The sequence below is a fragment of the Myotis lucifugus genome, unplaced genomic scaffold (genome assembly GCF_000147115.1).
Source record: "Myotis lucifugus unplaced genomic scaffold, Myoluc2.0 scaffold_31, whole genome shotgun sequence".
In the NCBI taxonomy this organism is placed as follows: Eukaryota; Metazoa; Chordata; class Mammalia; order Chiroptera; family Vespertilionidae; genus Myotis; species Myotis lucifugus.
The window spans coordinates 2,508,017-2,529,426 of NW_005871079.1; the positions used below are offsets into that span (position 1 = coordinate 2,508,017).

At 38.3% G+C, this 21,410-nt stretch overlaps 1 protein-coding gene across 1 annotated transcript in view; it reads left to right on the forward strand.

Annotated features, from left to right (window-relative positions):
* TMC1 (transmembrane channel like 1) overlaps nt 1-21,410 on the forward strand; it is a 235,628-nt gene that overhangs the window by 158,812 nt on the left and 55,406 nt on the right. Inside the window, exons 8-9 of the mRNA XM_023752328.1 lie at nt 10,213-10,303; nt 12,009-12,090. Coding sequence (XP_023608096.1) covers nt 10,213-10,303; nt 12,009-12,090 — 173 coding nt within the window. The remainder of the gene's footprint in view (nt 1-10,212; nt 10,304-12,008; nt 12,091-21,410) is intronic.

Consider the following 21,410-nt stretch of genomic DNA (forward strand, 5'->3'; position numbering starts at 1 on the left):
GGCTTTTTAGCACTCCTAAATATTACCACACAACATGTGAAAAAATATTTCAGAATACTTAGACATGCACATCAAAGTATAAATATGAACACATAAGTCATGTACAGGAATATTTTACCCAGACTTTTAATGCAGAATGGCTCCTCTAACTCTGAGGCAGCACCCTGTGCATCCTCCTGTTTCACAGTATTCAGATGTGATTAGATGCATTTGATTAAAATGCACATGAACCACCAGAATTAGCACAGTCTGTCTATCAAGCCCTGTAAATGGCCTTGTGAAGAGCTGAATGTCAGTGTATCTAAGAATATAAGATTGTATATGTGATTCATGGTGGAAATATCTCCTTTGTTGGGGAAATTCCGGCAAACCGATGCCTAGAATGCCTTTCTCTGCCTACTCAAATTCTATCAGCCCTTTAATGTCCAGCTTAGTTCTTACCTCATCTACAATATCTTCAATGAGAAGCCTCCCCTATCTATTCCCTTTTCACTTCATGGCTGCACAGCACTGTTATACAGTGGGGCCTTGACTTACGAGTGTCCCGACTAACGAGTTTTTTGAGATACCAGCTGTCTCTCGCCGATTTTTTGCATTGAGTTGATAGAGTAATTTGAGTTAACGAGCTCCTTAACGAGCTCGGTCTCAGAATGAATTAAACTCGTAAGTCAAGGCCCCACTGTATAACAATTTTATGGGCTTATAACTCATTTTTCTTAATAGACTTTAAGCTTTATGAAGGAATCTACATGTTTCTTTTATTTCTTTCAAAGCACTGAACACATTCCTAAGAACATAAAACATACTGAATAAATACATAGAGAGAAAAGATGGTCAACTAAAAGGAGGAATGAAAGTATAATAAAAATGAAACAAATTTGCTTATTGACTAGAATTTTGGATGGGTTCCTCTTACAGCTATGTACAGCAATTTATATTTTCAGTGCTATTTTTATCTATTTCTGAGAATAGTTTTCCCACAGTATAGGGGAGTGGGGGTTCTGGGGGTGGGGGGAACACTGCCATTTTGCAAGTCTTCAGTGATGAGAGTAGTTGAGGTAAGTTTTAGATTTAGCTTATCTTATTCCTCTTGGACTCCTGATCTTAAGATTCATTTGTGACTTTATGGTCACATTCTTCCCAAGTCTCATTTCTGCTAAAAAACAAAACAAAACAAAACAGTAATGTAGGCTGGAATATACCTAGATGTCTAGGGATATGGCCTAATTGTTCACAGTCCACATAATACCACCCCTGCTTTCAGGTATTAGTGTGCTAATTGCATGCTGTACTGATTCATTAAAACAAAGACAAAAATAAAGCAAAAATCCTTACTATAGAGATTAATAAGACTATCTGGAGAGATATTTATAAAGTTACTATAATTCTTTCCTCTGAGAAAGAGTTCATTATGTAACTTTGTTGTACATTATCTCTGCTGACAATCTTAGAATTTTTTGGTGTCCTTCTGTGGCCGAAAATGAGTTTGTGCTGTGACAAATATCTTAAAGTCAGCAAAAGCTTTAGCTCCTCAGGAAATCTGTATGGTCCTCTCTCCCACTCCATTGCTATTATAATACAAAGGAATATATTTTAAATCATAGATTGAATCTTAAATTAACCATGTACAGAGCAGAATTAAAATAAAACTTAGTGAGTTGAAGAGGATCCTAGTGTGCTTTCTTTTTTTAATTAAACCACTGAAGCCCAACTATGTCATTTCACCTTTGATTCATCTAAAATTACTCTGAGATGCTTGACTGATCTCTAGCGTATAACCAAAATTGTGTTGGAATCTTTATTTGACATAAGGCAGTCATGAAAATGAACATTGTTTCATAGCTCCAAGGAGCCAAGAAGCCCTCCTAGGTCTGAAGAATTTCCATGGGTAGTAACTTTGAACTTAATATAAATTTGACCTATCCAAGCATTGTTTTAGTTACTCACCAACACTAACATCTAGCTTTCACACATTCCCATGAGTATCATCAGAGCTAGTAAAAAAAATTGCCTGAAGAACTCTTTGTGCACAGATCATTTTAAAGTTTATTGCTAATAAAAGCTTTAGAAGTCTTGGTTCTCTCTATCTGTCTCTTTTCTCTCTGTATATGATACATGATATATGGTATATGGTATGTGATATGTGCTGTGTGATATGTGATATGTAATATGTAATAATAATCTGTGAAGTGGTGCTATACAAATAGAAGCATACCAAAATAAGCTAGACATATAGACTATTCATAGAGGCAATATAAATGAAGAGGCAAATTTTTGCTTGTTCTTTATTTGTTATTTGTTTTCAGATTGTTTCTGATGTTTTTATTTACCAAGGGCAATTTATCAAGTTAACAAATATATAGAGTACTATTTATAGTGCCCTTACTGTTTGCCATGAACACATTACATACATTATGTTCATTCTTACATGCATGCATTATTTTCTATAAAGTATGAGAAAACCCAGTGGAATAGCTGTTATTATTTCTATTTGATAGAGTAAGCAACTGAGCATCTTAACCATTACAACTATTGCCGCTAGCATACTCTTTATAAAAACATGTTTTGAACAATCACTTCCCATTTTAGCATGATTTTGAATAATTCTACCAGTCTAACTATGGAATTCTATTGCTAGGCCTATAGTCCTTATTTTAGTTTCTGCACATTAGACTAGTTTTCACCTCTGCAATTTTCTTTCAATTACCCAATGATATTTTAGGGATATCAGAGTTCTAATTTTTTGTTAACTTAGATGGTCAAATTTTTCAAATGTGCTTATTTTTTTATTATTTTATTTTTGTGGTTAGACAATCATATATTTTACAGAGTGGTCCCCCTGATATTTCAAGTACCCCTTCCTTCCCACAGGCCCATACATAGCTATTACAATATTATTTTTTTTCTTCCATTGACCTCTCCCTGGCCACTCCCCAACCCCTCCCCCAGGACAAACCCCCACCTCCCCAGTGTCTTGTGTCCATTGATTATGCTACTATGCATGCATACAAGTCCTTCGGTAGATCTCTAACTGCCCTCCTCCCCTGCCTTCTCTCTGAGGTTGGATGGTCTGTTCAGTGTTACCTTGTCTCTGAATCTATTTTTGTTCATCAGTTTATGTTGTTCATTATATCTACATATGAGTGAGATCATGTGATATTTATCTTTTCTCTAACTGGCTTATTTCGCTTAGCACACTGCTCTCCAGTTCCACCCATGCTGTTGCAAATGGTAAAAGTTCCTTCTTTTTTATAGCAGCATAGTATTCCATTGTGTAGGTACCACTGTTTTTTTAAACCACTCATCTGCTGATGGGCACTTAGGCTGTTTCCAAATCTTAGCTATTGTAAATTGTGCTGCTATGAACATAGGGTGCATATATCCTTTCTGACTGATGTTTCTGATTTCTTGGGATATATCCCTAGGAGTGGGATTGCTGGGTCAAATGGGAGTTCCATTTTTAATTTTTTGAGGAAACTCGGTACTGTTCTCCACAGTGGCTGCACCAGTCTGCATTCCCACCAGCAGTGCATGAGGATTCCTTTTTCTTTGCATCCTCTCCAGCACTTGGCTTTTGTTGATTTGTTGATGATAGCCATTCTGACAGGTGTGAGATGGTACCACATTGTCATTTTGATTTGCATCTCTAGGATGATTAGTGACTTTGAGCATGTTTTCATATGTCTGTTGGCCTTCTGTATGTCCTCTTTCGGAAAGTGTCTATTTAGACCCTTTGCCCATTCTTTGATTGGGTTTTTTAATCTTCCTTTAGTTAAGTTGTCATTATTTGCAGATGACATGATATTGTACATAGAAAACCCTAAAGACTCCATAAAAAACTATTATATTTAATAAATGAATTCAGCAATGTAGCAGGATACAAAATTAACACCCAAAAATCTATGGGTTTTTAAAAATATATATTTTATTGATTTCTTACAGAGAGGAAGGGAGAGGGATAGAGAGTTAGAAACATCGATGAGTTAGAAACATCGATGAGAGAGAAACATCGATCAGCTGCCTCTTGCACACTCCCCACTGGGGATGTGCCCGCAACCAAGGTACATGCCCTTGACTGGAATCGAACCTCAGACCCTTGAGTCCGTAGGCTGACGCTCTATCCACTGAGCCAAACCGGTCAGGGCCTATGGTTTTTTTATACACCAATAATGAACTTACAGACAGAGAAATATATAAAAAAAATCCCATTTACCATTGCAACAAAAAAAAATCAAGGTACCTAGGAATAAACTTAACTAAGGAGGTAAAAGACCTGTATTTGGAAAACTACAGGACATTAGAAAAAGAAATAGAGGAAGACATAAACAAATTGAAGAATATACCATGTTCATGGATTGGTAGAATCAACATCATTAAAATGTCCATACTACCCAAACCAATCTATAGATTCAATGCAATCCCCATTAAAATACAAATGGCATATTTCACAGACCTAGAACAAACTCTCCCAAAATTCATATGGAATAAAAAAAGACCCCGAATAGCCACAGAAATCCTGAGAAAGAAGAACAAAGATGAAGAACAATGGAATCAAGACAGTTTCTTCAATAAATGGTGGTGGGAAAATTGGACAGATACATGCAAAAAAATGAAACTTGACCACCAACTTACACCATGCACAAAAATAAACTCAAAATGGATAAAGGACTTAAACATAAGATGGGAAACAATAAAAATCTTAGAGGAAACCACAGGCAGCAAAATATAAGACATATGTTGTAGCAATATCTTTATAGATACAGCTCCTAGGGCAATGGAAATTAAGGAGAAAATAGACAAATGGGACTATATCAAAATAAAAATCTTTAAACAAAAGAAACCATCAATAAAACAACAAGAAAACCCACTGCATGGGAGAACATACTTGCCAATGTTATCTCTGATAAGGGTTTAATCTCCAAAATTTATAGGGAACTCATACAACTTAACAAATGTGCTTATTAAGAAAAGACTTCTCACCCTAACTGGTTTGGCTCAGTGGATAGAATGTCAGCCTGCAAACTCAAGGATCCCAGGTTCGATTCCGGTCAAGGGTATATACCTTGGTTGCAGGCACATCCCCAGTAGCGAGTGTGCGGGAGGCAGCTGATCGATGTTTCTCTCTCATTGGTGTTTCTAACTCTCTATCCCTCTTCCTTCCTCTCTGTAAAAAATCAATAAAATACATTTTTTTAAAAAAAGAAAAGACTTCTTATCTCTTTGCTGGGAAGTATTCAAGAATACAAGTTTTGATTATAGTTGCTTTAAAGATAAGTTTTGAAATGTCTCTCATTTACTCAGCAATAAATCGGTTGCTCAATCATACTATCAAACTGAAAACAAGAGGAAAGAAAAGTCAACTTAATGGAACCCAAACAGGGAACATGTTTCCTGGGATGAGAATGTATCAAAGGCAATTTAGCAAGCCCTAACTCCCTTGGGCAGTCAGGGTTGTATCATGTGTTATGGGTAAATTATCTATTTTGTAAGTTAGGCCAAAGTGTGCTCCTTCACCTAACTGTGAAAGTATTCTTGAAAGCCCATGAAACCTTATTATTCTAATTACCAACAGGAGGGGCTGATAAATGAATTATGAGGCCAGGTATCATTGTCATTAAATAGACCTCACTCAATTATTTATCCCTGGGTCTGGGGTTACAGCTCAGAGAGCTGTGCATATTATACCAGCGCTTGCTTGAGCTCTGAGACCTGGAGACCAGCTTATAGTCTTGGCAGGTGGCTTTTGTTGAATGTAGTTCAAGGGGATGACACACATTTTTCAGTCAGAAATTTGGATGGTGTGAAGCCAACAGGTATTCAAAGTTTATCCACAAAAGTCTACTTCAATTTTAGCCATGTGGAAAAATCATTTTAAGTTATCCAGATAAATATAAAATGGTAGGAAAATGGATTAACTATAGGAAAAATATGAAGAAATGTTCTTGCTTTTTAATTTTCAAAGACACTGCTCTTTCTTTTCTTGCATTCTGATGTGTCATGGGCACTTCAGCGTGGTAACTATCAGTCAGTGTTTATCTTTGTTTTGGATAGTTTCTTTTTGCATTTTGCTTCTAATAGCACAATGAAAGATGTCTTCTGGTGAAGAAATCTGTTATCAGGGAGGAGGGATTGGGTGATGCTGGTTTTCTTCATCCTGACATCCTGCCAGCTCACTGCAAAGGTCAGCCGTGGAAACAGTGTAAGGCATGTTCTCTCCTTGAGTCACTGACCACATGCAGTCCAGTGTTCTTTCTTCTAGGCCTTCGAGCAGCGAGAGTGCTTCCTTACATCCCAAGAGCATCAAATTAGGGGAATCAAGAGTCTGTTCTCGCTAAACACTTACTCTCTACCCACCCATGACTGCTGACTTTGTTTTAAAGTCATTACCCAGATTCCTGATGAATTGAGACTAGTAGTTATTTTGGCCAGGATGAGCAATGGGGAGCAGGAGGAGGTAGAAGGGCTGTTCAGGGATCCCTTTTGAATTAAATTTGGGGGCAGATCTCTTGGAGAATGGAGGAGGTGTTAGGACATCAAGGAAGAGAAGAAATTCATACCTGAGATTGTGTGAAGTAGAGTGAAGTCCAGACTTTTATATTGAGGGCAGTGTGGGGTAGTCATTAGGAAATATGAAACTATGCCTAACATCAGGACAACTTGGCAATTGGAGACAGTCAATAAAATCTCATTTAGATTGTTCAAAGGAAAATTATGTTCATAATAAATGACAAAAACCTATAACTGCCATGTAATTAAGTTTCTATATTGTTAAATGAATTTGTAAATAAATTTCTGGTGATTTTAATTTGATTATAACCCTGACTTTCCTCTTTCTCTCTTAAATCATGATAGTTGTTTCTGTATCATAATCATCAGCTCACAATTAAAAATCTTATCAGAAATATAGAGTAGAATAGCTATTTCTTTATAGTTCTGAATGTTTAGAGCAGTCTAGTTTTCTAACCAGCCACTCATCTAGTAAGTAATAGAATTCTAATAGACCAAACTGAGTATCTTTTCAATTATCTGCTAAGTATCTAGAATAGTGAATACACCCATAAAATAGGGACTTGACATTTGAAAAGCAAATTTTACTAAGAAGAATTTTTGATTTGCTACTTATGTGTTTATTATAATAGAGAATGATGTGATAATTCCTATGTATAACTGGTTTTATGAATTTAAAAATTCTTGATGCCAAGTAATTGAATTATAGTCAATTCTGCTATATAACATGATGTATGAATTCCTAAAAATCACTACAATATGCAAAATCGGGCAATGGAAACCATAGGGTTTATAGGAAAAATGGGAAGAGGGGTACAACACTCAGAAATGTCTTCAGTGACACACAGAAAGATAGATGTAAAATGACAGCAACATTTTACACATGCTAAATGGTTAAGAAATACATAAATTCTACAATAAATGTGGCAGCTTACTTTGAAAAAGACCCACAGTTTGCTGTGGAAGTGCTTTAGCAGGGTTGCAATTTGTGTTACTGTAAAGTGTGGAAGGAGGGTCAGTGTAGCACCAGCTGTGAATGGATGTGGTTTTGCTAAATTAGATGGTACAGTCAGGGAGCTGGTAGATGAGGTGTGTGCATTTTGTTTATTCTTACACTGCTAGGTTTAGCTGGATGCAATTTTCGACATTCTCTCAGTGGTTTTTTTTTTTTTTGGTAGATAAAATCACATATAAGCAAACAAAATTTTGTGTTACGCTCAAATTGTTCCATAATCTATCATTCATACTAGAACAAATCTGCAGTTTCAAAACAAACATTACTGTAGGATTGACTGTGTAATAAACCCTTCAAAACGTTCACATCTGTGATCTTACCTTATTCTTGCCACCATCCTGGCAAGCAGGGAGGGAAGCAGTTGCCTGATGTTTATCTGTTTGCTGGGGAATTCTGACCTGTTAGAGGCCACACAATAACTAAAGGGACCTGTGCCAGAACTTGCTCAGGTCTCTGTGAGTCTTGGGCAAGTGTGCTTTCTTGTGAGAAGCAGGACTGATGAATGTGTGCACAGAGAGCATCAAAAATGTGGCCAAGGTGACAGAGACAAATCTCAGAGGCTGAGTTAGAATCGTTACCTGATTTTGAGTTTAGATCAGTTCAACATTTTATAAATGTCTGCTAGGTGCTACACTCCTGTCTTATCATCTCTATGATAGATAGGTAATGCTTAAATGTGATGTGTTTTCTTGATTGCATAAATCTAAAACCCAGCCACGAGAACTTAGTTTATTCTTTTTGATGTGGCTCTATTGAATGTTTTAGAACGTGTAGAATGTTTTAGAAACCATTTCCAATGACTCTTCACATCCCAGAGGTCATGTCAAATGTCAGGGTGTTTGACAACAAGGCCAGTCTAGTAACTTCTCTCCATTTCTAGGAGGCTCCCCTATGAAGTTTTTGAGAAGACTAATGAGGAAGAGTATAATCCCAAAGCCTAGAATGACTTTGTTTTCAAGCATTAATTGATGTTGGAAAATATGATTATTACGTACTCCCCTGTCTATATATAGATATCTACCCTGAGTTATGCTATTCAGCTCTATTTGCAGGAGGGTTAGGTTTATTGAGCACCTCCTATAGTCAAAGTGGTGGTCAACGCTGTGGGAGCTACAGTTGAAGATACTGTCCATGCCATCAAGGAATTGGTCTGGGGCAGGGGGTGGGAGGGTGATGGCTGCAGAGAATCTTCTCGTTGTGCTTGTGTGTTTAATGGCAGAATGTGGGTGGTGCAAAGGCATACGTGAGCAGTATAGCACCACTGTCTAGTTATCGACTGTGTCAGTGGCTGTGTGTTGTGTTTTGATCACTGGGTATCATAAAATCATGAGTTCAGCGCTAAGAACACCTTACAAATAATCCTTCACCGACTTTTCCTATTTTTCAAGATTTATTTTGTTTGTTAGTAAGTTTATTTATAATCACGTGTTGAATGGTCTTATCTGTAAAGCTGCATATTCCAGGGGCCATCCAGCTGACAACAGCATTGCACCTGTATGATCACAGTCCAGGTTTGGCTTATCTCTTGGGTTTTCTATGGCCCCTGTGATGTCAAAACAAGCCTGGCCCACCTCTACTTTATAAAGATTTTTCATATATCAAATAAACAACAATAACAAAATTGACCAAAGTTACAAATAGTGTACATTTTTAATACTATATAATAAAAGCCTAAAATGCTAAGTGTCCGACTGTTTGTTCGACCGTTTGACCAGTTGCTATGATGTGCACTGACCACCAGGGGGCAGACAATCCAACTAGTAGGTTAGCTTGCTGCTGGGGTCTGGTGGATCAGGCCTGGGCGAGATGGACTGGACATTCCCTGGAGACCTCCCGCGGTCACTCCCCAGCCCCGATCATGCACCAGTGGGGACCCTCGGTCTGGCCTGCACCCTCTTGCAATCTGGGACCCCTTGGGGGATGTTGGAGAACTGGTTTCAGCCTAATCCCCTCAGGCCAGGCTGAGGGACCTCACCAGTGCACGAATCTGTGCACCGGGCCTCTAGCATGTTTATATTACCCATTTTGATGTTTTTTAACAAATATACTAATATAACTACTGTAAATAAATATTTGAAAATTATGGTAAAATATGAATTTGAAGCCCTTTCTAAATGCAGGGCTAAGTCATGTGTTGAGGATTCCTTTCTATTTTCCTCTTCCCTCAGTCACATTGCTTTACATAATGTGATTTTTCTGTTTTAACTCGTAATTTCTTTTACAAGATTAAATACCAGGTCAATAAGTATGTTGCATGTCAGTTTGTCTTAAACTCTCTGCCCTATTTTTTTTAAATAATCCTTAAAAAAGAAGGAAAGAAAGTATTTTAAAATAAACATCCTGACTGCCAAAATCTGAAATAAAGTTCAGATTCAATTTTATATGTGGTAGAAATGAGAAGAGCTTGGGTTCTTTATTTTGACATTCAGTATAAATTCCTTACTTTTCAATGACTTCAGCTGATAAATAAGCTAGACTAAAATATCTTATTCTTACTGGCCAAAATTTAAAAATCTCAAATATCCATTACAAGTCCCTAGGTTATGAAATACAGCTTAGATTCACTTGTTAAGGGTTTGGAAGAAATAAGATTGAAAAATTAATAAAATTAAATGTTCACTACCTCTATATTCTATTAATCTCCATTCACCCCCACCCACCCCTTATTTTGTTTTGTTTTCTTTTCTTAGGGAAGCAAAAAAATTTGTGAGTGAGAATGAAGGAGCTCTTGGGAAAGGAAAAGGAAAGCGGTGGTTTGCATTTAAGATGATGATGGCCAAGGTAAGTATTTTCATAACTCAGTTTGGTTGATGCTATATATTCTCAATGGAGGCCATATTGACTTGTAAAGGGGAGAAAATTGATTATGTTCTGAGAAAGAGGAAAAAGAGTACACTTTATATGTTTAAATCACATATACATACACAGTACATATACACTATATCTGTGGTATTAGAACTTGGAGGGGTGATTCAGAAAAAAATCCAAAAAGGCCCCTTAGAGGAGTTAAATTGAAAACTAAGTTCAGAAACATTGATTCATGGCAAAAGATTTACTTGTGTAATTTTATCACTCCCCAAAGTAAAAGACTGCCCCTTTGATTTTCATTACCTGGTAGTTAAGAGGTTCAGGGTCAACATTTCTTTCTCAAAATGTCTACAAGTAGCAAAACCATATATATAGCTCTTCTCTACCATGAGCATAAACTGTGAATTGGATAGTAAATAAGAAATGCAAATGATATACCAATGAAATATGGATATTTGGAAAATATAGAAGAGAAGCTAACATTTATTTAGTATTTACTATATGCCAAGCACTGAATTAAATCCTTCTATAAAGTTATATTTAAATTTAATTATCACAGCAAGTTTGGTACATGGTACTATTATCCCCTCTTTACAAATAAGCTAAATATATTTCCATAAAGATGTTTTGTGAATAAAGTTCATATATCTTAAATATAATATATAATATATTTTTTGAGATATATATATATATAATCTCATTGGTTAGTTTTGTTGTTTTTACAGTGTAAGTAAATGAAATCATATAGTATTTATGCTTTTGTTTCTGGCTTTTTTTGATGCAATGTTATGTTCATGAGATACATCCATGTTACGGGAATTATAGTTCATTTTTATTGACATGTTATATTCCATTGTATGAAGAGACTGCAATTTATTTATCCATTCTATTATAGATGGACATTTGGGATGTTTTTCATTTAGGTAATCTTTGAACTTCAGACTTGCCTCATACTGTTATGTAGGATTTATGTGCCTGTGCAACTCACACATTATCCAGCTTAATGTACACACATGCAAAGTTATCTGTCCCCATTCTTCCAAGCGATCCTCTGGATGGCCCAACATTATGGAGTAAAGTGGAAGGAAGTTCTTTTATTAAAACAAATTCATGGCTTTTTTTTCTTCTTCCCATTCCTATGACACCATAGCTTTCCATTTAGCTGACTGCTCTACCTCTACCAAAGCGAAGTGTCCCATGTCACAGTACTTATCATCCTGTATTGAAATATACAGTATATACTAATAGACCCAGAAGACCTTCAAGACAGGATCTAAGTCTTACTCACATTTCATTAATTTCTTCATGTGATGAATATTTATTTGATTAATCAATACCATTTGCCCATCACCTTATTAGATGCAAAATCAGTCCCTGCTCTCTTATGTCTGGCAGAATAAACAGGTATTTTTAAGCATATATTCTGTAAACAGGGATCTGTGAACATTTTTGTAGTAAATTGGTCTGGAGAAGAGTGGAGAACAGGAAGGCAAGTACTGTTTCCCCTGTTTATTTATTTATTTATTTATTTTACAAACAGCAACATATTGTGCCAGAGAGCTCTTTCCAAGCTCAGTGTTTTGTGAGATTTGGGGATGGGGATGGGGATGGGGCTGGGGATGAACATCTTGACAAACAAGAGGTTGGGCTTTCTTGATGTTCTTCACTTCCTTTTCAGAAATGGGTCAAATTTCTCCGTGATTTTGAGAACTTCAAAGCTGCTTGTGTCCCATGGGAAAATAAAATCAAAGCAATTGAAAGTAAGTGCTCGACAGATCTCAGATGGGAGGTTGGCCTAGATAAATGTCTCATAAGCTTACCAGATGCCTTTCTTAGTGGGAAAGATTAAAAACAAGAAAACAAACAAATAAACCTGCGTTTTACATCTTTTTTGCTCACTGTGAAGACTTACTAGTACTTACCCATCACAGCACTGGAGATCCCACTCTCCCTTTCCACCAAAATAGTCCCCTTCTGACCTTGTTCTTTCTCCTGCACAGGAAAGTCAGTGTTGTGCACAAGGACATTGAGTCATATCATGGGAAGGCAGAGATTTTACTTGGGAAATGAACCTGACATTGAAAAATATATATACTCTCATGTTAGACAATAATCAAAATGAATGTCTAAAATGAATGAAGAAATCTTAGAGCCCCATTTTCAAACCTCTGAAGTAGAATAAGCAATAATCATCCAAGAACTTGCTATCTGAATATCATATTATGCCTTCATTTTTATACAGTATTCACAGTGTACAGGAAGGCAGGAGAATATACTTAAATAAAAACCTATTTAGAACAATGCTCTAGGCTTATAATAAAGGCAAATAAAAAATTTAAAATATTGTAAATATAATAATAAATTATTTTTAAAAACAAAGAATATAAAGAAAAAGGGATGCCATTTTTTTAAAATATATTTTTATTGACTTCAGAGAGGAAGGGAGAGGGGGAGAGAGATAGAAACATCAGTGATGAGAGAGAACCATTGATTGGCTGCCTCCTGCATGCCCCCTTACTGGGGATGGAGCCCACAACCCAGGCAGGTGCCCTTGACTGGAATTAAACCCAGGATCCCTCAGTTCCCAGGCTGATGCTCTATCCACTGAGCAAAACCAGCTAGGGCAGGGATACTATTTTTAAAACCAGTTTTGAGCACAATCTTGCCATATTCTGGTTTCTAAAGGTTTGGACTAGGACCCAATTTTCTCCCGGGCCTCGGTTTTCCTGCTGGGTAAATGTGGCATTGCATTATTAAAATGGGGCCTCCACAGGGAGATAGCACAGTTGCTGGATGCCTCACTGACATGATTGCGCACCCTTTCGGAGTTACTATTCCCCGCCCTCAATCTCGCGTTATCAAATGGCAATGAATTAAAACATATCAGCTTATTAATTGCACTCCCTCCAACATATTTCTGTACCATCCCTTTCTTGCTTTATTTCCCTCAACATTTTTTTTTTAAATATATTTTATTGATTTTTTACAGAGAGGAAGGGAGAGAGATAGAGAGTTAGAAACATCGATGAGAGAGAAACATCGACCAGCTGCCTCCTGCACATCTCCCACTGGAGATGTGCCCGCAACCCAGGTACATGCCCTTGACCGGAATCGAACCTGGGACCCTTCAGTCCGCAGGCCGACGCTCTATCCACTGAGCCAAACCGGTTTTGGCAATTTCCCTCAACATTTATGTACAATGATCTAAAATACTGTCTTTTGATTGAATGTTTAATATAATTTTGTTTTATTTTACTTGTGTTCATTTCTTCTGCAAGAAAGGAAAGTAGAGATTTTTTTTTTATTCACTCCTGGATCACCAAGCCTACCTAGAACATGTTTGTCCTTAATAAATATGTGTTGAGTAAAAGCTTACCTAATAATAGACAAAAATGCAAATTGACCATCCCTTCACTACGCCCACCAGCCAATTGGATGAGTATGCAAATTAACCCAACAAAGATGGCGGTTAATTTGCATATGTAGGCACCCAGCGGCGATCAGAGCCTGCGATCAGAGCTGAGGGGTCCCCTCCCCAGGCCTAATGCCTCGGCCACAGGAATTAGGCCTGGGCAGGGGTGGAGTCGGCAATTGCAGGGAGCTGGGGGTCCCCTGCCCAGACCTAATGCCTCGGCCACAGGTGTTAGGACTGGGCAGGGGCCAAGCTGGCAATTGGTGTGAACTACAGAAGAAACACCTTTTCTGACCGCTCATTGGCTAAGCTCCCTGTATGCCACTGGTAATATTCTTAGGAACTTGGGTAATAAGAATCCAATAAGGTAGTCTAGGGTTTTTCACCACACCCCTGGAGAAAAAAAGGAAGGTCTGCTGCTGGAGGGCTAAGAAATGTCATATCCTGCCCTAGCTGATTTGGCTCAGTGGATAATGCCTCGGCCTGCCCACCGCAGGGTCTGGGTTCAATTCTGACAAAGGGCATGTACCTAGGTTGCAGGCTCCTCCCTGGCCTGGGCCCAGGTCAGGGCTCATGCAGGAGGCAACCAGTCAAAGTGTTCCTCTCACTCTGATGTTTCTCTCTGTCTTTCCCTTTCTCTTCCACATTCTCTAAAAATCAATGGAAACATATCCTCAGGTGAGGATAAAAAAAAAAGAAAGAAATGTTATATCCTGTGAAAGACACATCTTGAAAATGCCTAAAGAAAGTTGTCATTTTTTCATGGTGAAGGGACTGGAGTCCGTGTTGATGAAAACCCCTTGGTGGCTGCGGTGACTGGCAGTGGCTGCAGCAGCGGGGTGATGGGGCTGGTGCCTTCCCCTGATCAGCCCGGTTGCCTCCCACAAAGGGAGACCAGACTGTGGCTTAGGCCCGCTCCCCAAGGGGAGCAGGGAGCGGGCCTAAGCCATCAGTAGGACATCCCCTGAGGGCTCCCAGTATGTGAGAGGGGGCAGGCTGGGCTGAGGGGACCCCCCCCCACACACAAATTTTTGTGAACCGGGCCTCTATTATATATAAACAAATTCTCCAAATATCTACCATTCTATGAAATTGAAGGAATTAAGACACATCAAAAAACAAATTCAGACATCGTGGAATCATTAGGTTTTAACTGTGCAGCTGAAATATGGTACCTTAAGATCCTGATACAATTTTGTTCTTGCTTTGCCATAGATTAGCTGTTGGCACTGACTGAGCCAGTCATTTAATCCCTCTGGGCCACAGTCTACTCAGTTCTGAAAATGATAGGGTTGAATCTTGATCAGTTATGAGATGTATCCCAAGATATTTATAATTAATGATAGGGCAGGTTCCAGCCCATCTAAATAAAAATGTCATGGTCACTAGTGTTGCAGTAGCCTGCCTCGAGTGTGATAGAAACAGATGGAATCATTTTTATTGCCTGAAGTTGCATGGAAAAATGAGTTACACCTATGACCACCATCTATCATGTACATTACAGTGGAAAAATCAAATTGAGAGCTACCCTATACTACTTTCAGTTATCTTTCCTTTTCCTCTCTTCCCCCAGAAAATTTGAAACAGTCAGACTGGACAATTTGAGCAAATGTGGATTATTTTCCTTTCAATATGTAATTTATTATTTTATTAGGTGGTCCTATTTTCTTCAGCTTTAATGGTGCTTTGCCTCACTGTGGAGAATTGACCTTAATTTTCTGTTCTATCATCATCACAACCATCATTTATTGAGTGCCATCATGAGTCAGTCACTCTACAAACACTATTTCATTTAATCTTTAAGCCATCAGTAGTACATCCCCTGAGGGCTCCCAGTATGTGAGAGAGGGCAGGCTGGGCTGAGGGACCCCCCCGGTGCACAAATTTTTGTGAACCGGGCCTCTAGTTATATATAAACAAATTCTCCAAATATCTACCATTCTATGAAATTGAAGGAATTAAGACACATCAAAAAACAAATTCAGACATGTGTCTGCAATGTGCACATAAGCCTTCCTATTTTAGAGTTGTGGCTCGGTTGTCTCAGAATTTGTTAGTAGAGGAGCTGAGATATAAGGTGAAGTCTGTCTGGGCCCTAATCTTGTGCTTTTCCCAGTGGGTTATGCCGATTTTTACTTTGAGGAAGATATAAATTTCTTCTTTTGCATCAGGTCCTAGGGAGGGTTCTACCAGGTCTATAGTAAGATGAGTAGTTGTAGATTTCTTTAATAGTTATTCTACTTGGGGCGTTATTTTCCATAATAAATATTATCAGGTATTTATTTTTAAGTCAGTTATTTATTTACTTATACATTTCACATTTTATAAGATTCCTAAAGTACTATGATTTTTGATAGTTGAAAAGTCTGAAACCTTTCTAGGAGTATGCTAGCAGAGTCACTGGGTTGGACTCACCATCTCACAAAAAATAGCCTACCAAAGACAAGGAAAGCATGTGTCTGTAATGGTGTTGGAAGCTGACCTGCATGAGGAAGTGGGGGTGGAATTGTTTGAAGGTTGAAGTCTTTTGCCCTATTGACTCTGTTGTTTGGGCAATCCTTTTATATCTCTGGCTGTCTCTTCTCCCATTTGGAGTTTTCACAAAATTTAGAGTTTATCTAGTCAAGGCCATGTTCAACTCAAGATTCTATAATTTCATAAATTACTATCAGTCTTAGATATATATCTGTAAGCACATGACATTCTTTATCCTTTTGAATGTAAATGATTGAAATTGTTAAATGGAAAACAGATTTATATTGAGAGACTTGCATAATTTACTTTCTCTGGGAGTTCTTTTCAGAAAAATGTAAGTTAAATGAGTACCCTATTTTTAAATTATATATTTTACATTTTAAAACTAATACAAATTAATTTTCTCTAAAGAAATGACCGTTTACACTTACAAAAGGATCAGAAATATATTAATTTCCTTTGAAATCAGAATTATCTAAATATAATAATACCTCATTTAATCTTCAGAATAAGCTTGACTTGACTGATTAGTTAATGGAGCAAATACTCACTTAGCACCTCCCATTATCAGGCATGTTTCTAGGCACTAGCAGTGCTGTGCTGACCAACACAGGTCAAGACTCTTGATTGATTTTACATTCAAATGACTTAGTGTGTGCGTGTGAAGAGGGGAACTCAAGTTAAGTCTAAAACTTATGCTGCTTCCCTCGTGATTCCACTAAGACCTGGATCCCGTTGACCAGTGTGGACCAGGTACTCACCTGATGACTCCCAACTTTTTTAATACACAAAATAGATTTGATAACTCCTACCACAAAGGCGTGCTGTGAAATTCTACATCACAAGGGGGCTGCCATGGAGTTTCACTGTCCTGCCAGCCTTGTAAAGAGGCCAGCCTAAAACCCCATGGTTGCCTGAAGTAATTCACATCATTAGCTACCTTGTATTGCTCATTTTACTGAAGAAGTTGTATATTTCTACTCCTGGGAAATATAATCTATACCCATTGTGACACTAACATTACCATTCAAGTCATGAATTAAGTTGTTGAATGTCTTTCAAGCTGGAGATTATAAGTCTTTCCCAGAATCAAAATCGACTTCTTTCTAATAGAATTCAGCATCAAAATTAAGGTCTGATTGGCCTGTTTTTCAGACTGGAAAGATCTTCAGATAGGCAACCCTAAGCACAGATTTTAAATGCTCATTCAAGTTTCTTCATTAGCTTAAGGGCTCCAGAAAATACAAACTTGCCGCATTTAACTCCCCATCCCTAGACCAGTTGGAAAGAAACTACTTTGTATCCTAGCCGAAGGCGATGGCATTTATATTGTACTCATGCAGCAGGTGATTTAATTGGTATTTTCCAGTTTTGAAATGCTCACATTTATCTGCTTGTCTTGTTACCCATCTGTTCAAGAGGAAATTATACATGATGACAGACTACAAATTACTTTGCCTTAGTAATAAATAACCAGAGGGAGGGTGAAACTTTAACCTTAATTTAAAAGAAACACAAGAAAATTCAGGAAGAAGAATACACATAAGCCTAAGGCCTTACATTAATACATACCAAAGACTCTGTTTTACTATATTAATAATACATTATAGAAACAGAATTTATTAGTTATAGTAAATAGAAAAAGAATTGGTCATTTATGGGTACCATCCAAATGGGTGAATTTGACTGGCCTTAGCAGATCAATGGATATTATCTATAATTGAACTATGATTCTACTTGAGGAGTAATATAGTACTATGGCTAAGAGTGATCTAGATTTGAAGTCAAACACGTATAGATCAACACTACCAGGCTCCATCATTCGCTACCTGTGTAAACCTGGCTCCATCATTTACTAGCTGTGTAGCCTGTGATCCCAAGTCTCTGTAAAATGAGAGTACAATATTTTTCTTCTTACAGGGATTTGATGATGGTTAAAGGAATTAACATGCAGAGGTCTCACAGCTGTTTGAAACAAAGATTCATTAAATGGTAGCTATTATTACTACTAATGAAGTCTTGGTTCAGTTTAATGTCTGTGTTTCAGTTGTGTGTTTTTTTCCTAGGTTTAAATCTTTAAAGCCTTACATATGTGCCCCCCGCCCTCCCCCCCCCCCCCGATCCTTTGCCTCCATTGTGTGTTTATTTTTAATTCCCCATCCTCACAGCGGGACTAATAATACTTAACCTCACCAGGTTCTAGAGGCAGTAAAACGAGTTGATGCTGATCAAGTTCTTAGTACACAATATTGACCATCAACATTCAGGGTAGGGCAAAAGTAGGTTTACAGTTGTGAGTACATGAAACACAGAGTTTATTATTTAATTATTATTTATTCATTATTGTATTATTTTCCATACAAACAACTGTAAACCTACTTTTGCCCTACCCTGTATATTAGCGGTTACTACTACTACTACTACTACTACTACTACTCCTCATTCTTATTCTTTACAAGAATAAGTAAGTTTTATCTGAGACACTAAGTACATGGAAATGGCTGTTGTTTTTCATCATGCTCTTTTAGCCACACTATGTTAAGGTTTCTGTTTTTAGTGAATGCCAATTTTTGTCAACAACCTCCAGTAGGAGAGAACTGCTAGGATAAATGGACATAAAGAGGGGAAATTTCTTTTTCATTTTTATGTTGAGACAGGGAAAGGTCCTATAGAGACTTAATGTCAGCCAGTTGATTTGTTTTCTCTCCTTTAAGCTCTTTTTTTTTCTTTTTGGTTATTCTTGCCCCTCTGCCATGGGTAGGTGTCATGTGGAAGGAACATTGTTTTCTGGATTCTGGGGTCTTTTTGACCTGTGTCTGGGTTTTTCCTTCAATCACTCTGGCTTTAATGAAATTGATTTCCCTGTAATTTATTTTCTCTACACTTCAGATTCAGTAAAGAAAACAGATAGATATGGCTTCTATTCCCAAATAAAATCATTATGAAGCCACTTTCAAGTCTGAGAACTGGAGTTTGGAAGCTTTGGAGTTTAAAGTATATTTTATCTATAATAGATTGGGTTATAGGGAAAGGGGATACTTTCTGAGACATTTAATATGCTCTTCTTTTTTTTTTAACCTTTAGATATACTATTATTTACACTCATTTGCAGGGGTTATATGTTAGGGGCTGGGAGAGAGTGTGGTATTAATTAGAAGACCAAAACTATAAAAGGAAGGAAGAAAAAAGGAAAGGAGGAAGGAAGGAAGGAAGGAAGGAAGGAAGGAAGGAAGGAAGGAAGGAAGGAAGGCCGGAAGGCCTCTATCCTGTGCTTGGGACTCTACACCAGAGGATGTCAAGTGTGATTCCAAGGGAAAGCTTACCCCAGATACCTAGAGACCTAGGTTCTTCTCCAGTTCGTGAGTAACTGTAACGATTAACAAGCTAGAAGTCCACTGCTTTCAATAAAACATGACAAGTGAACCTGGCTGAGGCAGTCCTCAGGTATAGTTACCAGAGAACATAGATAAGAGCCATGAAACGATATGAAATCACTGGGAGCCAGGCGATGATCAGGTGTCCTGAGAGGGGCGGATCTGCTTCTGCCTTTCTGCTCTTGGGCCAGTGCATCTGGTTGCAGAGCTGGGGGGCGGAGGGGGGCGGGAGGTGGAGCAAGCTTATGAAAATAACATACTTTTGGAATTCTACACCCCTCTACAAAGTGTAGTGAATCCAAATATTCAGACTTCAAATGAATTGATGTCTTTTAAAACATCTACACAGACATTACCTTCCTTTTAAATTTCTATATAAATTGCCTCTGGGTTATGGGAAAAAGTAAGATGGTACCTAAAGAACAGACTAAGTTCCAAAAATAGAGGTACGACTCTCACATGAGCTCAATCTCATCTTAGTCAGCAGAGGCTGCAGTTTGCTCCACATGAACCTTCTTCCTCCTGTAATGTTTCAGAGACAGAGGGCCCAAGGGAAGCCTTGGTCACTGGAGGTGTTTTGCTGAATGAGACAGGACAAAGGGGTTGATGCAGCAGGTGACTGAAGATGTTCATTGTTCTTTTGGGGCAAATGAAAATGAGAATTGGGAAGACTGGGAAAACGAGCCTCTTGATGCTGAACCTTAAGTGATAATCAAATAATCTTTGGCCTTTGTAACTCTATGAAATCTCAGCCCGAGACTTTTTTTCTCCCTTTTCTATTCTCTAATTTAAGAGAATGCTTATATATTTTTTCCTCGTTCAAAAGCATCGAACAGATCACTTTATGCTGTTTGTGGCAGGTGCAAGTTGACAACACATTCTTGCCTACCCCTTCCCAATTTATTTTCCAGAGCTGAAATGATTTCTGAAATGTCATAACTGCCCCCTCCCTCCGTTGCTTAACACCTGTCAGTGACTTCTTATCTCATTTGAAATAAAATCTTCACTTTCTTTCTTGCCTTAGGAGGCCCTTCGCGATGTGGTTTGGCTTCTTGTTCCTAGTGCTCCCATAACAGGCTTTAGGTTTGTTCCTCGGTTGTCTGAGCTCTTGCCTCCCTTGTGATATTTGTTCTCACCCGTTCCTCTGCTTGAGGAACTACTATCCCCCAGCTGGGAGTGTCCCTGCCTCTTCCTCCAGCTTCAGATCTCTGCTCAGATGTTACCATCTCTGATTTACCTTCCTGACCAGCTATCTAAAGCAACCCCTCTCAATACTTCATCCTCCTCTCTGTACTATAGAACCTATCTGGCTATAATGTTTATAGTAATATAATTATGTCATATTATATATAATATATATGCTACCTCTGTGATACACCCCATATATATCATTCATTATCATACGCATATATAAGATGTGTAATATATATAATACACATACATATAATATGTGATGTATAATAGAATATGATATATATAATATATATTACTAGAGGCCCGGTGCACAAAAATTTGTGCACTGGGGGGGGGGGTCCCCCCAGCCCGGCCTGTGCCCTCTCGCAGTCTGGGGCCCCCTCGGGGAGATAACGCCCTGCCTGGCTTAGGCCCGCTCCCGGGTGACAGAGGGCAGGCCCAATCCCTAGGTGCAGCCCCTGGTCAGGCTCAGAGCAGGGCCGATTGGGAGGTTGGCGCCGCCCCATCATGCACAGAGCAGGGTGGATCGGGAGGTTGCGATGCCACCCTCAGTCACGCTCAGGGTAGGGCCGATTGGGGAATGGGGGCACCGCCCCCTGTCACACTCAAGGCAGGGTCAATGGGG